General features: G+C 36.2%; 1 protein-coding gene across 9 annotated transcripts in view; it reads left to right on the forward strand.

Annotated features, from left to right (window-relative positions):
- Window positions 1–17274, forward strand: part of Rasal2 (RAS protein activator like 2) — a 300247-nt gene that overhangs the window by 188117 nt on the left and 94856 nt on the right. For 8 of the 9 annotated variants that reach the window (XM_036202086.1, XM_036202087.1, XM_036202088.1 and 5 more), the window contains one exon: window positions 9589–9695. In XM_036202086.1, coding sequence (XP_036057979.1) covers window positions 9589–9695 — 107 coding nt within the window. Of the gene's footprint in view, window positions 1–8569; window positions 8838–9588; window positions 9696–17274 lie in introns of those variants that run through there. The other variant, XM_036202092.1, reaches the window with a different exon arrangement.

Genomic DNA, 17274 nt, shown 5'->3' on the forward strand with positions numbered 1-17274 from the left:
ACAGTGGATGTATCATTGTGGATTTCTGGGGAACTCTCCAGCACTCTGCCTATTCCTGTTCTCATGTGGTCTTCATTTATCATGGTCTGTTATTCCTCGTTCTCCCTTTCTGTTCTTGATCCAGCTGGGATCTCCTGCTCCCCTAAACTCTCTTTCCCTCGAACCTTGCCCTTCATTACTCCCACTGTCATCCAGGTTGTTCATGTAGATCTCATCCATTTCTCTGTCATTGGATGATCCCTGGGTCTTTCCTGGGGTCCCGTTTTCTAGGTAACCTCCCTGGAGTTGTGTAGCAGTCTAGTCATCTTTGTTTTACATCTAATATTCTCCTATGAGTGAGTACATACCATGTTTGTCCTTCTGAGTCTGGGTTACCTCACTCAGGATGATTTTTTTTCTAGATCCATCCATTTGCCTGCAAACCTCATGATGTCATTGTTTTTCTCTGCTGAGTAGTACTCCATTGTGTATATGTACCATATTTTCTTTACCCATTCTTCAGTTGAAGGGCATCTAGGTTGTTTCCAGGTTCTGGCTATTACAAACAATGCTAAAAGGAACATAGCTGAGAAAATGCCCTTGTGGTATGATTGAGCATTCCTTGGGTATATACCCAAGAGTGCTATAGCTGGGTCTTGGGGGAGATGGATTCCCAATTTTCTAAGGAAGTGCCATATTGATTTCCAAAGTGGCTGTACAAGCTTGCCTTCCCACCAGCAGTGGAGGAAAGGTCAGCAGTGTGGCTAGTAGTGACAGTGATTGAATATGCCAGAGAAACATCAGGGAAGACCACTGGATTTGACAACTTAAAGTTAAGACAGATCATATCTCCTAATACTGCAATAGGCAGTTGGTAGTAACACAGTGAAAGCTGTAAGTTAAGTTTCTTTCCTAAAGATGTCTGTGATAGAAAGGAAACACACAGGCTGGAGAGATGACTCAGTGGTTAAGAACACTTGCTGTTCTTTTAGAGGACCCAAGTTTTGGTTACCAGCACCCACGTGGCAGCTTACAACCATCTATAACTTCTAGTTCAAAGGGGTTCTGGTGTGCCCTTCTGTACTCTGTAGGCACTGCATGCATATAGCGTACATACATACAAGTAGGCAAAACAACTGTACACATTAAATAAAAATAATATTTTTTATTAAAAAGAAAGGAAACTCACCCTTTTTTAAATGGGGGCTTGTACAGAGTTTTGGGTAGAAAGGAGTGCAGACACTAGGTTTCCAATGGAGGAGAGTAGCATCTTTTGTGGACTTATGATTGAGGGTGTAATTGAGGCAGGGGGTTAGTCTTATGGTGGGAGAAACCAGACACCAACAATGCATGCAGAGATTCAACAACAGAAAATGAGAGCAATGAAGAGTCTGGGGCACTTATCACACTCAGTGGTGTTTGCAGTTAGTTATGTGCATGTGCCTGTGTATATTTTTATAATATCTAATATTCTCTGCTTCCCACAAGATAGGGGTCATTTGTTAGTAGAGCCCCGAAGGACAGCACTGTCTCAGAACAGCACTGAAGACAGGGTCCATGGTGTCTAAAATGGTTGAGATTGCTCTTGTCAGATAGATGCTCTGGTTTCCCCCTCTTATTTCTCCTATAATCTCAGTTCTGAAGGTTGAGGAGGAAGATGACAAATTTGAAGCCAGGCTGTCCCAAAATTTGAGACTTTCTCAAAATAATGATGATGATGATGATGATGATGATAAAATAATAATAATAATAATAATAATAATAATAATCAAACAACCAACCCAAATAAAACAAAACCTGTGGGATTTTGCTGAAGTTGTAAGTTTAGCCTATTGTAGCCAGTTGGATATATTGACTAAAGTAGCCAGTTGGATACAGCCTATTATATTGAAAAAATAGCCAGTTAGATACAGCCTATTATATTGAAAAAAAGGATTAAAAAATAATGAGCTAAGTATTTAATTCACTGATTTAGAGAAAGGGTAAGTAACCCCAAAGAAAGTTTTAAAAATATGTATAATAAAGATGAGACTGATATTAATGAACTAGAAAGCATAAATAAGGGAATTAATAAAGCCAAGAAATGTTTGCCCTAAAGATCTAAAGAAAATAGAGTCAAATGACAAGAACTGATCAAAATAGAAAGTACAAACAAACTGTTAAAACTGTAGAGGGAGCCAGGCAGTGGTGGTGCACGCCTTTAATCCCAGCACTTGGGAGACAGAGCCAGGCAGATCTCCAAGTTCGAGGCCAGCCTGGTCTATAGAGCAAGATCCAGGACAGGCACCAAAACTACTCAGAAACCCTGTCTCAAAAAACAAAACACAAAAAAACTGTAGAATGAAGTAATTATAGAAAATTAAAAATTTAAAAGTTGGAGACGCTGAGCTAGAAATACGGCTCAGTGGTTAAGAACAAAAATAATTGTGAGCTATTGTTAAAGTTCTATGAGTTACATTTAGCTCTTGCAGAATACCTGAGTCCAGCACCTGCATCTTGTGGCTCACAGTCACCTATAATTGCAGCTCCAGGGGGTCTGACATCCCTGTCTTCCATGAGCACCTACACTCAGGTACACATACCTGACATACATAGACACACACACACACACACACACACACACACACACACACACACACACAAAATGAAAAACATTTGGAGGGGGGCGTGTTTCAAGACAGGGTTTCTTTGTATAACAGGCCTTGAACTCACAGAGATCCACCTCCCTCAGCTTCCCAAGTACTAGGATTAAAGGTGTGTGCCACTACCACCCAGCAGAAACAAAATATTTTTGAAACTGAAGGCTATCATAAAAATCTTTACAAATATATTTGAAAATGTAGACAAAATATAAACAACCCACAACACCTGTGAACTGCTAAAAACCTAAACACAGCAATTTAATCATATTGCACCTGACAAGTTGTTGGTTCCCTTGGATTTTTTTTTAATCTTACTTCTTTTGTTTAGGGAATTTGAGGAAGGCGTAGAGGGGACAAAGGATCTTCTTTCAAAGAAGTACTTAATGGAATAAGCAATTAGAAAATAAAATTTAAAACAAGGGCCAATATCTAAAGAAAATGAAACTTCAGTAAGAAAAATATCAAATTTAAACATGATTAATTTATATTTAAGTTTACTTAATAAAATTTGGGGTTTTATGAATTTTTAAATGAACAGTGTATAGACAGCAAAGCCCTCAAATATACCTAATCTTTTATACCTAACCTTCCATGACACTTATTCATCAAAGTCTCAATTATAGCTGATCATTCAAGTTAATGAACATGAAGGCTGATTGTTAAACTTGTCCAAATGGTAGGATCAATTTCATTTTGGAATGAGTACAGTAAAAATGTATTAAGTATGAAGTTAATTCCATGTGGAATGATGATTATTTACCAGTTATCCATATAGTAAGATGGCAGTCCTGTATGATTCAACTGAATGAAATCTTAATTTTAAACATATGTGTCTATTAAAGAGATTAAGGGGTATCCAGACTCAGTATACTTAACTATTTTTAGTTGTTTAGTTAAATGTTACTTATTTATCACCTTTTATTCTATTTTAATCAAAGCAATTATAGGTGGAAAACGTTTATGAAAACATTGTAAGAAGTACTTAAAATTGAGATGACTACTCATTTTGTTTGAAGTGTAGGGCAGACCATTATTGAAATCTGGAAGTGTGAGACCTTGGCTGCAGAACACTGGTATAATCAGTAATAATATTTAATTCAGTGGGAGAAAACTAGAGAACATATACTCTAGCAGTATGAATTTACAGAGATGGATATGAAGTATGTTGGTCTGGCTTTATAGAAGTAGTTGAAGGTTACCTACAATTTGGTAAGTGGGTGAAACACTTCTAAGGACAGGCACCAGAGGAGGAGTGTGACCAATCTCCACAGATTGTCAGACTCAGGCAAATGGTTAACAAAGAGAAAGAATGTGTAAAGAAGACCAGTTTGATTTTTTTCCCTTACATGCCTGATTGTGTAAAGATCAGTAGAAAAGTAATTTCATAAAAAAAGCAATATTTGGGAAGAGATTAATCTTATAATTGTTCACAGGATAATATTAAGTAGACAGAAACTGAGTGAGTGAAATTAGCTAGGAGATCCCTGTCACAATGTGCATAGAATAAAAAGCCCTAGACTAAGATGTTAATGGTTGGCTAAATGAAGCTGATAGGCATCTCAAAGATAGAGTTGATACTGACTGAACACCAAAGTGGGGTAAACCAACAGCATGGCTTCCCCATTTCTGTTACCTTCACTAACTACTGATGCTTGGCATCATCGCTTTGGTTTTATACCATGCTATATGCACATTTCCTTCTCAAGAAATGATTGTTTAATAGTTCCACTTAAAGGTCTGTACATTTGTATTCATATTCTCTCTCCTCTCCTTTTTTCCCTTCTCCACCATTTCTCTTCCCTGATCCCTTTTCTCCTTTTTTGTGGGAGGAGGATCTCTTTATATTACCTAGGCTGACCTCAAACTAGGCTGAAGTGATCTTCCTGCTTCAGCCTCCCTAATAGCTAGGCTTTTCTCTTTTCGGTACACTGATTCTATTAATGACAGTTGTGTGTGATGGGGAAACTAAACTGTTCTTAAAATGTCTTGGTATAATCACAGTCTAAATCTATTTTTAAAATTATTACTGAATACTGAAATTATTGCTTCAATAAATTTAAGCATATACCTCCAGTTACATTACTGAGTCAGTTATAGACACAGTGTAAATACCTTAGAGCATATCTGTAAATAAGGTGATGTGCTTTACTGTATAGCTTCTTAGTAAAGAAAACATATTATTGAATCAGTTTCAGGAAAGCCTAAGGCAGGACAGGTGCAGTGTCACACAACTGTAACCCCAGCACTGAGAGGCTGACACAGAATCAGAGTTTGAGGAGAGCTTGTGTTATATAGCAAGATCCTTTCTCTGTAAGAAAAAAAGTGAAGAAGCAACAGCTTAGAGGGGGTAGGACAGAAAAAATCATAATGCTTGTCCATAGAAATCTGAAAAGATAACGTCTCTCAGGGATGACAACAAATACAGCTCACCAAAACTGTGAGATTAGAAAATCTTATAAATAATTAGATTGAAATGCTCAAACTCTTCATTTTGAGCTGAACAACACTGTTAGTTATTTAGAGCTTATTCTTTGCAAAGCCTAAGACATTGATTAATTTAGTTTGTCTCCTAGAATTTGTGGAAATAGTTGTTTCATATATTTAAGATTACTTTAAGAATGTTGAAGGGCGCCAGGTGGTGGTGGCACAAGCCTTTAATCCCAGCACTCAGGAGGCAGAGCAAGGTAGATCTCTGTGAGTTTGAGGCCAGCCTGGTCTACAAAGCAAGATCCAGGACAGGCACCAGAACTACACAGAGAAGCCCTGTCTCAAAAAACAAAAAAAAAACAAAAACAAAAACAAAAAGTGTTGAGGGGCATATTATTTTCTAGAAGGCTTTCCCCCCAACCCCTGTTTTTTAGTGTAAGAAATCAGCTGTAGGTATTCTCTAGTGCTTAGCTTCTGTTTGTTGGATTTTTATCCTCACTATTCTCACCGTTACACTTTGTTATTAAGTTATATGATTCCCCTTTGACTCAGTGTCTCAGCTCTATGTATTTTGGACTTGGAGATTCTTATCAGCATCAGCATTCCAGGGTTGAATCTTCTTTGATAGGCCATATTTGGAGTAAACCCTTAGTATGTGTGCCTTAGTTTTCTTTAAAATACAAAGAACTGTGAACATACTGTTATTTTTAGGAACAAATAAGAAAACTAAAGTCTCTGTAGTTATGGTTTCCCCCTCCATTATAACCTATTATGTAAAACACACAGAACAAGATAGCATGCCTGGTGGTTAAAAGCACAGGCTCTAAATGCAGACTGCGTGGGTTCTAATCCTCATTTTGCCTCTTGCCTGCTGGGCAGACATGGGCAGAGTACTAGAACATCTTGTTTCCATGTCTGTAAAATTGGGAGGATAATTCTAGCTCCAAAGGATTATTGTCAGGATTGAAGATGTAATTCATTAAAAACATTTCTCTGAAATAAAGCATAATAAATGATGGCTTGATATTGCAATATCATCTCATTTTTTGTCATTATCAAAATGCCTGTTTGTTATCACTAAAAATGAGAGATAAATTTTGTATTGGAAATTTAAGATAAAAGCTCAGGCAGGCTCTTTAAAAATCCAGTATCTCTTAAGAGTCCAAAGTCTCTTCATTGTGGACTCTTGTACAATAAAAAGTTTTATACTTCTTATTCCAAGAGAAAAGAACCAGAACACAGTTAAAATCAGATCAAGGCAAATACCATCCAGCAGTATAGATAGTTCATTGTCTAACATCTGGAATGAACACACACACACACACACACACACACACACACACACACACACAAGATCTTCTGGGCTCCCAAGGGCTTGGGTAGCTCCTCTTCAGCATTACCATCCACATCACACATAGCTTGTCTTGTAGGTGCAGACAAACTCCACTCCATTCTTGCTGTTGTCCTTAGAGATCATCCCACAGTCCTGGCATCTCAATTTGTTTTGGTCTCAATTGCAGCTGACTGCACCTTCACCGGTGTCCTCTGCTGGCCTCTTACAGCGCCAGCCCCCAAATGTTCCCCATGATACTTTCCATCTTGCAGCTTTCATGCCACTAAAACATGTGAAGGACTCTTACACATTGTCAAGTTCAGCCAAGTTCAGCTTTGGCTTCCCTTGAACCACAGCTCTGGGTGCTGACCCTGAAAAAATACTTCCTAGAAGATTGCACCTCAGTGTTTTTCAGCCACAGCTAACTAGCATCAGTTGCCCTAGTAAAGCAACGGTTTCACTTTAGTGGCACAGGTTTCTTGATCGTCACAGCCAATTTTTCAATCCCAGCTGACCAGAAACCTCAAATTGTTAGTACAAAATATCACCCAAACTGCCCTGAGTCTTTGCCTTCCTCTGAACTTCACAAACCTGGCCTCTATCATCTGCATTGCCCAGGTGCATGCTCACATACACTCAGACACACACACACACACACACACACACACACACACACACACACACACACACACACAGCAGGAACCACTAGGGGTTTCTTGTGATTTACTAATCCAGCAAGCTGCTAGTCAGTCTCCCGTTAAGACTACTATCTTCTTTCTAAGTTAACATTGATCTTTAGGGGAGCAACCCTTGAGAGAAATAAAACATGTGGTCATCAAGGGTCTATTCTATATCAAGAGATAAAATATGTTGTAGAGGGTTGAGAAATTAGCAGTATAAAGTACTCACTCCTTTCACTGGTTGAGTTATTTTACCTTAAAAAATAATTTATTCTCTCTGGAGCTAACAACCTGTAAACTATAAGTGCTGTTTGTTTTTACCATATGGAGATAAAAAGTATAGTAAGTAACCATAGTTAGGGGTTTTGGAATGTAGTTTACTCATTTTAGCCAGTACAATTTCAAACAGTTAAAGCATTGAAATATATTTGCTTAATGAGTTCATAAGCCTGAAACTAAAATTAGATGTTTGGAAGAAAGTGAGGAAATGGGTTTCAATTTTTTCATGAACCAGAACATTACATATTGAGTAAACTATTTCATTCTGTCATTATATCCTAGCTAATTAAACTTATTTTTCTCCCAGTTTGATTTCTCTGTCATTTATTCAGATATTAAAATATCTGTATCTTAATATGAAGTTTCAGATAATACAACTTTATAGATGATTATCAGAGAAAATATGAGATGTTCTCTTGCCTTACTAGCTCCACGCCCACCTGTCTTGTCTCCCAACTTTAGAATCACCTGACTTGGATACATTACTCTTAAAGTCATGTCTCCAAGTCTGAAGGTGTATTCCAGCAAGCTGATTTGCTTAACTTCCTTTGTGTCATTCCCATGAATCTAAGTTAATTATACTGCCATCTTTCAGAGATGTATGTTAGAAGTCACGTGTACCTAATTCTGAAAATGGCTTTGTACATTAAGACTCATTTATTCACTGATGGGTAGAGAGAAACTGAGACACAGTTACTGGTCATAATTTAAAAATACGGCAATATCATGGAACTGTCTTCTACTGCAGGCATATAAGCTGCGGTATCATCTTCTCAGTCATTAGGAATATTATAATTTGGCTAATATCTTAATGGTCAAGATGCCACAAAGAGATGAAAGAAGACCTGTATCCAGCATGCAAACAGTGATAGGGTAAGCACTTCCAGTTGCCTTTTCTTAGGCAGCATTGATTTGTGTGCATTACTGGGTCTGTGTAAGATGGTGTCCTTTTAACACTAGCCGAATTTAAATGTCAGTAATTTTTTTCTGCTGCAGATTAGTGTAATACAGAGAAATTTTCTGTAAGTAAGGGGAGGCAGTGGATGCTTGTTAATAGCCTAAAAGTAACTAATGAGGGTGTGCAGTCAGACGATTGATCGAATGACTAGCTGCAGTCCTGTGTTTCTCGCTCGCTCACTCGCTCGCTCTCTGCAAGCTGTGGAGAGGGAGGGGGAAGAGGAAGGCAGGGAGGGAGCACGAGAAAAAAAAAATGCTTTCTCTTAAGTGGAAGTAGCACGGATCCCAGGGGCCAGGAGGCCAGAAATGGAAGTTTAAACTGCATCTATCTTTTGAAGGCAGAACAGCAGGAATCAAAATGTCAGTCTCCGGAGTGACAGTTTACTCTTTATTTTTTAAGATCTGGACGATAACACAGAATACTTTTTTTAGGATGTGTTTTTTTTCTTGTCCATGTTGAGATTATCTAATGTTATCTGAGAAGCTGGATTCTTATCTGTCTGTCAGTTGAAGTGGAGATGGGAAGCAGTTGTGATAAAGGTATAATATGTATAAGTATCGGTGTGCATGTGTATATGTGTATATGTATGTTTCACTGTGGAAAAAAACCTTTAAAATGTAGTGTTAATGTGGTTTATGGCTATTAAATTAGAGATCACATCATTTGCAGAATCTTAATCTTGTTAGGTCATTTGAACAGATCTGTGATTTCAGAGTAAGATGTAAGTAAGGTCATATAATCAGAACAAGGAGAAGCGGCTCTATTTTTATATCTGCATAGGCATGTATATTCTGTTATCCTGCAGCACCTTTCAGTCTTCTCATAGCTTTTGCTACAGTCTGGTGAACCATCTGTATAGAACTGAACTTTAACCTTTTTGTAAGCAGTGTCAAATCATGCTCAACACTAATATTTCTGGTTTACAAAAATATGAGAAATTTCTGATTCACTTCTAAATGGCTGATAGAGAAGCAGAGCCATATAGTACAAGATAAAATTATTAAGTGAACCTGAAAACCTTAAACATATTATAACTTAGAAGAATTACTTCTTATATATGCACAGATGAAAATACAAGTTGTCTCTTAGAATAGATCAACCCTGATCAAGTTTCTTTGTCTCCATAGGTTAAACATCACAAAGATACCTAAAGCATGTTGAGATGAAAATGTAATAGACTTTTTAAGAAAACAGCTTTTTTATGTGTATGAAAAAAACAATTTTATAGTTTAGGAAAAAATCTGAAATTTTGGGTTCTTCATGATGTTTCCACTTCCTCCACTTTTCCAGAGGTGCCAGCAGAAAGGTCCCCCCGCAGACGGAGCATCTCAGGGACCAGCACATCAGAGAAACCCAACTCCATGGACACTGCAAATACCTCCCCTTTCAAAGTACCAGTAAGTGTTACTTACCACTAAAAATATGAATATATTTTCTCCTCAGAGTTAAAGTAATCCAAACATTTTGTTCCTCAAGAATTTCATTACAATACTGAGGATAAGGCCAGAAGGATACATTTCTGTCGATTCTGTGTCCAGTCTAAGGGCTATTAGATTGTAAGGAATACTATTCTTGCTCATGGGCTATTTTACAAATATAACTAAGTACCTTAAATCTGATTTTTTCTGAATTACAGAGCGCAAATCTTTTCAGGTATCCATTAACCTAGTTATTAGCTAAAATTATATTAATATTATAATAAGTTCAGATGTTTGCCAAAAGCACACTGAAATGGGAAGACCATAGTGGAGCAGTAGAGCTGGCGATTAGGTGTAGCATTTCTTCCTCATTGCAAAACTCCTATTTTTATACTTTATTTTATAATGTTTTATTATTTGTGTGTGTGCGCATGCATGCATGTATTCACTATAGTGCACATATGGATAGAGGTCAGAGGACAACTTTGTGGAATCTGTTCTCTTTTCTATATGGATTTTAGGAATTGAACTCAGGTCATCGGGCTTGCAATAACCACTGAACAATTTTGCCAGCCTCAAGTAACTCAGATATTAAGCCATCTCTTCTCTTCGAGTATTGGGTAAAAAAAAATGAACCTATTTTGTAAACATATGTAAATTTGTATGTTAAAAAGGACATATTTAAAGGGAATTGCTTCAAGAGCTTGGTCATTATTCTAAGTACAATGATCAGTATAACATAGAAATAAACTTTTCTTTTGGGGAAGAAAACAAACTTTTTCCCTCTTAATGTAGCTAAAGTAATATGTTCTTATTCCAATACTTTAAGTTGAGATAACTTTTAAGTAGAACCTGTTTATTTCTGTGAATTGTGAAGAACAATATACTTACCTCTTTCACATTAAGAGTGGGTAAAGTTTGTGGATATTCTGTTTCTGTAAGAACCTTCAGAGTTTTACAGACATCTATAGACTGGCAAGTAAGTGCTACATTAATATTTGTAATCATGATGTGGCAGCTACTTAAGAGCATCAGATGTAATGTCTTACTAAATTTCTTAATTCTATAGACACAGCTGTATATGTTTTAATTTTTATGAATGAAAAAAGCATGTTTCTTTCACCTTTTCTTTTTTCCAAACAAAGCAGAAACCAATATAGCTTAACATGTATTAGTAGTTGTGCTGGGTTTGTTTGTTTTTTGTCAACTAAATATATCTGGGAAGAGGGAATCTTAATTTAGAAAATGCTTCCATAAGATTGGCCTTTAGGCAAGTTGGTGGAGTATTGTCTTGATTAGTGATTGATGTTTGGGGCCCAACCCTTTATGGGTGGTGTCATGCCTGGCCTAGTAGTCCTGGATTGTATAAGAAAACAGACTGAGTAAGCCAGTAAGCAGTACACTTCCATGACCTCTGCAGCAGCTCCTGCCTCCAGACTCCTGTCCTTATTTTGCTCCATGATGGACTATGATATAGTAAACCCTTCCCTCTCCAAGTTGCTTTTGGTCGTGATGTTATATCATAGCAATAGATACCCTAACTAAGACAGTAATGCAGAAGGACATCATTGTACTTCAATGTATTGTGCAGCTGTTCCTGCGATAACAGTGATCCTGAATTATTAAGAAAAACAATGAGATTTTCTTTTGTTTTGCTATTTTTTTCAAGATGTAACTGAGTATATTATATATCAATTAATAATACTTAAAACTACCCGTGTACAGAGTTCATTGATACACTTGACTGGATGAGCACACTGTCTAGCTGGAACCAAATGGTGCTTCCTTACATTTTTTTGAAGTACACAGGTGAGAATAGCTCTCCGAATTATGTTAACAATGAAGACTGTCCTAAATTGTGTGTGAGGTTTGTGTTCAGGCTTTGTAAAATTTTAATTAATTAAGAACTGCAATTTTTGCTTATTCGAATAATAAATTGGCAAGTAATTTAAGAATTAGCCAGGCAGTGGTGGCTCACACCTTTAATCCCAGCACTCAGGAGGCAGAGCCACTGATCTCTTGTGAGTTCGAGGCCAGCCTGGTCTACAAAGCAAGTTTCAGGACAGGCTTCAAAGCTGCAGAGAAACCCTGTCTCGAAAAACAAACAACAAACAAACAAAAAAGACTTATCCTAATAAAAACTAACCATTTGTATGTAGAAGTTTCAAAGCAATGAAAGAGAAGTACTTAAGACCAAATAATACTTACAAACCATGTACGCATTTGGTAATCATGGAAATAATGAGGGAAGGAAAAAGGCTTCTTACAGTCACAAAGCCATGTATTTCTAGGAGAATTTACCACTCAGCAGCCCTCAGCTAGACATTTTTCTAAAATGAACCATCAGAACAGAACTCAGTTTTTTTTGTTACCACCTCTCCCTAAAAGTAAAGGACAAATAGCTAACATGGTCTAGTAGTCTTGGAGCATGTCATCATATTTCAGAGTATAGAGTAGACAGAAGTTGGCACTGATGACTGTCATCCCTAATCACTACAAAAAATTATATTTGTTCTTATTTTTTAAAGTATAACTGGATATATTATATATCATTTTAGAATACATCTTGAAAATAGGTGATCTTTATAAAACTTACTCTCCAGAAAGGTCTGTTTCATGCTAGATAAATAACACATTTTTATTTATTGTTCAGCAGAATCATCATGTATATAATGTATTTTGATCATCTTCACTCCTTATTTTCCTCTTTTAGTTTGTCACCTCTGTTTCTCATTAACAATGAATATCCTGATATCTCTGTAACCGCCCCAATTGCTCCATAGAGTACCTTACACATAGCAAACGTCTGATCAGTAGTTGTTGAGTGAATAAGATACACATCAATATACAAGATCCAAACAGAATAAGTTTGCCCCTCACTTAGTCTCTTGGTGTAACTGATATCTCTAGTAAATTGAAATAATAAACTTTTTCTATATAGTAAATTTCATAAGAGATTATTTAAAATGAATGTGCCTGTGCAAAATAGTTTTTTTAAGAGAACTTTTAATTTATAGTTGGGATTTATGTCTAGAGTATATTCTGTATATGTTTTAATTTGGAAATTGAAACTAGCTAGAATTTTTATTTAGTAATTTGTTTCTTGAAATATTTCTTTTGAGCCCTTAGATAAGCTTATGTACTAGCTTACACAAAAAAATATGCCAAGACACCCAAAAAGCATAGTTGAACTAAGGCAGTAGCTGTTTTTGGTAGTTGTGAGTTTTGTCTTAGATTCTTGAAAAAATTATAATCATTTGAATAGCTTTTGCTTCTTAAAAAAGATCATTTTTTTTTGTTTGTTTTTGCTAGGGTATATTTTTGCCCTCGTATATTTGTGCTTTTCTCTATATAAAATATTTTTTGTATATTTTATGCATTGCTCAAATGACATTTAAGTGATTTTATGACAGAAATGAGGAAAAACTGACTAAAATAAGTTATCTCTACTTAAATTTAATTCAAAAAGGAAAACAAACATATCTTAAAGTTGTATACAATTGTTTTGTACATAGTAGAAACTATGGCTTTGGAACAGGCTTCTTTATACCCTATTTATAAATTGACTATTGATTTTTAGGGTTTTTGTATGACTTCTACTTAGATGATACCATCCATTTGGCATTGACTAGAGAGAGCTGCTTGTTTTCCGGGCCAGGTGTTCAGCTTAGTGTTCTCATTTCCATAGCACAATGATCTGAGTTGGCCTTGTCTATAACACAATGCAGTTGCAGCTGCACCATTTGTATTAGCTTTGAGCTTAGCTCTGAAAGAATCCAGACACTAAAAAATATGCCAAGACACCCAAAAAAGCATACTTGAACTAAGGCAGTAGCTGAATATTCCTGTATAACCTTCCTTATCCTCGTTACTATGACACTTGACCAGTCCCAGTCAAACAAATAGGTAAATATAAGAGATTGTCAAGTGATTTTTAAAACCTTTGTATGGTTTAAAAAAAAAACAAAAAAACAAAAACAAAAACAAAAAAAAACCCCTCTGGAAAATAAAGTGAAGGCTATATTAAAATCCTGTATAAAAAGATATTGGGGCTGGAGAGATGGCCCAGCATTTGACCACTGCTACTCTTCCAGAGAACCTAGGCTCAGTTCCCAGCATCCACATTGGGGTTCACAGCCAACCATCTATAACTCCAGTTTCAGGGGATTTGATGCCCTCTTCTGGCCTATGCACATATATGTTGCACAAACAACATATGCAGGTAAAACACTCATACACATAAAATAAATAAATATTTTTAAAAGCTTTTTAAACACCAAAAAAGACAGTATCCCCTTTCTTAAGTCTCATGCTATCAGGATCAGCTGGTATTGGTTTCTGTTGTACATAATGTCTTCTATATCGTCTATATATGTACTTTTCCAAATTAAACAGTTTTATGCACACTTAAGAAAGACTAGAAAGTGTACATTATCCAAATCAGTGGTTTTCAATTCAAACTAGCCATAAAATTTACCTTTCATAAAATACACTGATAGTTAAAGATAAACCTAATCATCAGTGTTTTGTTGTTGTTGTTGTTGGGTTTGTTTGTTTGTTTTTAAAAGATTCCCAGATGCTTCTACTATGTACCCTGGAATTGAAAATTGTTTGCCTTCATGATTGGTAAGATATGAGGGACTTATTTGCACCGATCCACCTACAAACTTTGGTGCTTTCTTTTGTACATTCAAGTCTGACATACAAAACTAATCAGCAGCACTTCCTCTGTGGCCTGCTGTTGCTCACATGTAAATTGCTCTACAACACATGAATTGCTTATATATGTGTTTGCCATTGTCAGTTTAGACTACCAGTCTGACAAACTGTTTACTTTACTGTGACACAGTGGCCAACATAAGAGTCTCTGTTAGGAGTAAAATAATGAAGTTCAGTTTAATGTATCTAAAATGAAAAACTATTTCAAATTTATATCCACATTGCTCTTATATTCCAGGAAGACAGTTACCGCTGTTTCTCTTGGTACTTACAGAGTTTGTATCAATCTTTTCTCTTCCTTTTCATTAGCCATCCATCCAGCGTTAAATCTGTAATAGAATTACCCTGTAATGATACCTCTTTTGATAAAGAGTATATTTGTTCCTGTGTGCATGAATATATAATATAAGCATATATAAATACATTATTACCAGAGATAATAATAACGTGCTAAACAGAAAGATATCAGGAAGGAATTTTGTGGTACAGCATTACAAGTACGAACTACACCTTTAAGTCAGTTTGAAATCAGAATAGAAATAATTTAATGATAGATAGCCTAGAAAATCCAATAGTTAGCATCTTGATGTGCAGGACAAAGAATAAGGTTAGATACAATTTGGAATCTAAGAATAGAGATGGGTAGATACCTGGCGAAGGGAACAGGCTTGGCAGAAATTGTTATCAAGACTCAACTTGAAAGAATCAAAGAATGATGTAAAAGAAATACTCCTCAATCTGTGGTAATCTTTAGAAATAGACTTGCAGCAGACAAAGTAGTAAAGAGTCCAGTTTATTCCACCCAGGAGAAAAGGCTTGTTCAAGAGGATAATGCAGTGACCTATACATAGCACATTCTTTAGGTCATATCCCTCTTGTCCTGAGAAAAGATATTTCTCCTTGCCTTCAATGGGAGATACAGGCACAATTTTCACTTTGTAATTAAAGGTAAGTGTTTCAAACTAATGCCCATTTAAGGATGACATTTGGCACTAAGCATACCAAATATGTACAACTGACATCAAATGTTTCCCTCATACATAGGAGTCAAAAGCTAGTAATGTGGAAAGAAAATGTTTCTAATTTCATGATTTTGTTAGGTGTCTAGCTAATTGTGCCAAGAGTGCTCTTGCCCCTTTCTCTAAAACTTTGCAAGATATGAGCACTGCTGCTAAAGAATACCTCTGAGATTCCTTCTAGCATAGAGCTCTTTAATTATATAACCGATGCCACTTCCATTCTCCTGAATTTTTTAATGTTTTGTATACTTTATATTAAGTATCTACTAATTTCATTTTAAAGCAGTTTCATTCTAAGATATTAAAATATCATTGTAGTTTTCATCAGACTATTGGATAGCTAGTTAAAAGCAAACAAAAACTCCTAGATGAGGTTTCTCTAAAAAGGGTAAACAATGGTGCTTATGTGACTGAAAAGATGCTCAATATCAGCTGTTAGAGAAGCTCACATCAAAATGATGCATTGCTACTTGTAGGATAACTATAATCCAAACAAGGAGACAGTAATAAGTATTATTGAAGATGTAGAGAAACTGAAACTCATATATTGCTGGTGGGAATGTAAAGTGATGCAGCCATTAAAAAAAAAGTTTGACAGTTCTTCAAAAGGTAAATGTTAGGTTTCCATTTGATCTAACAATTCTACTTGTATGGATGCAACCAGTGGAAAACATGCCTTTACAAAATTCACATCAATATTTACATCATCATAATTTATAATAGCTACAGAGTAGCCACAATCTAAATATCAGCTGAAGAACAGATGTAAAAAGTGTGATTAATCTTGCTATCACATCAGTGAACCAAAGAAAACCAAACAAACAAAACCTAGAGAAGCTAAAACAGAAATCCATATGTTTATGCTTTATTGCTGTGTGTATGAAAAGTCCAGAATTCTAGAATTAGGCTGTGATGGTGGTTATATAAAGCGCTCTCTCTCTCTCTCTCTCTCTCTCTCTCTCTCTCTCTCTCTCTATATATATATATATATATATATATATATATATATATATATATATATATATATATATATATAGTGAGAGAGACCTCTCAAGTGCTAGGATTACAGGCATGAGCTACTACTACCAAGCTGAACTTTTTGAAAACACACACAAAAAAATTGACTTGTACACTTTAAAAAGAGTAATTTTATGGCATCTGAATTATACTAATAAAGGTGATGTGAAATTAAAGTATAGACCTATGAGACAGGGTAAAGATACAAAGTTTTATTAATACTTTTTAATATTATAAATTGAAAAATTAATATTTTTAATATACTAGATAAAGTATATTTAAGGGAAAAGGCAAAGGAGATATATTTAAGTACTTTGTTATATATTGGTTGTTTATTGTCTACAAAATTCTTGAGTAGTCACTACTGATGCTTTGAATAATTGCATTTTCATTTTTCTTTATTAAGAAATTTTCCACTCACTCCACATGCCATCCACAGAACCCCCTCCTCCTTCCTCCCACTTCCCATCCCTCCCTCCCAAGCCACCCCGCATCCCCACATCCCCCAAAAACAGGTCTCCCATGGGGAGTCAGCAGAGCCCAGCACACTGAGCCCAGGCAGGTCCAAGCCCCCTCCCACTGCACCAAGGCTGTGCAAGGTGTCACACCACAGGCACTGAATTCCAGAATCCTGCCCAGTCCAGTCCCATGGGGGTTCCACAGCCAGCAGTCCACAGTTCATGGGCTTCCACCAGTGTGGCCAGTCATCTCTACACGTCCTCACATCATGATCTCGACATCCCTCGGCTGCAGTATCTCTCCTCTCTCTCATCAATTGGATTCCCAGAGCTCAGCCTGGTGCC

The sequence above is a fragment of the Onychomys torridus genome, chromosome 11 (assembly GCF_903995425.1).
Source record: "Onychomys torridus chromosome 11, mOncTor1.1, whole genome shotgun sequence".
Classification (NCBI taxonomy): domain Eukaryota; kingdom Metazoa; phylum Chordata; class Mammalia; order Rodentia; family Cricetidae; genus Onychomys; species Onychomys torridus.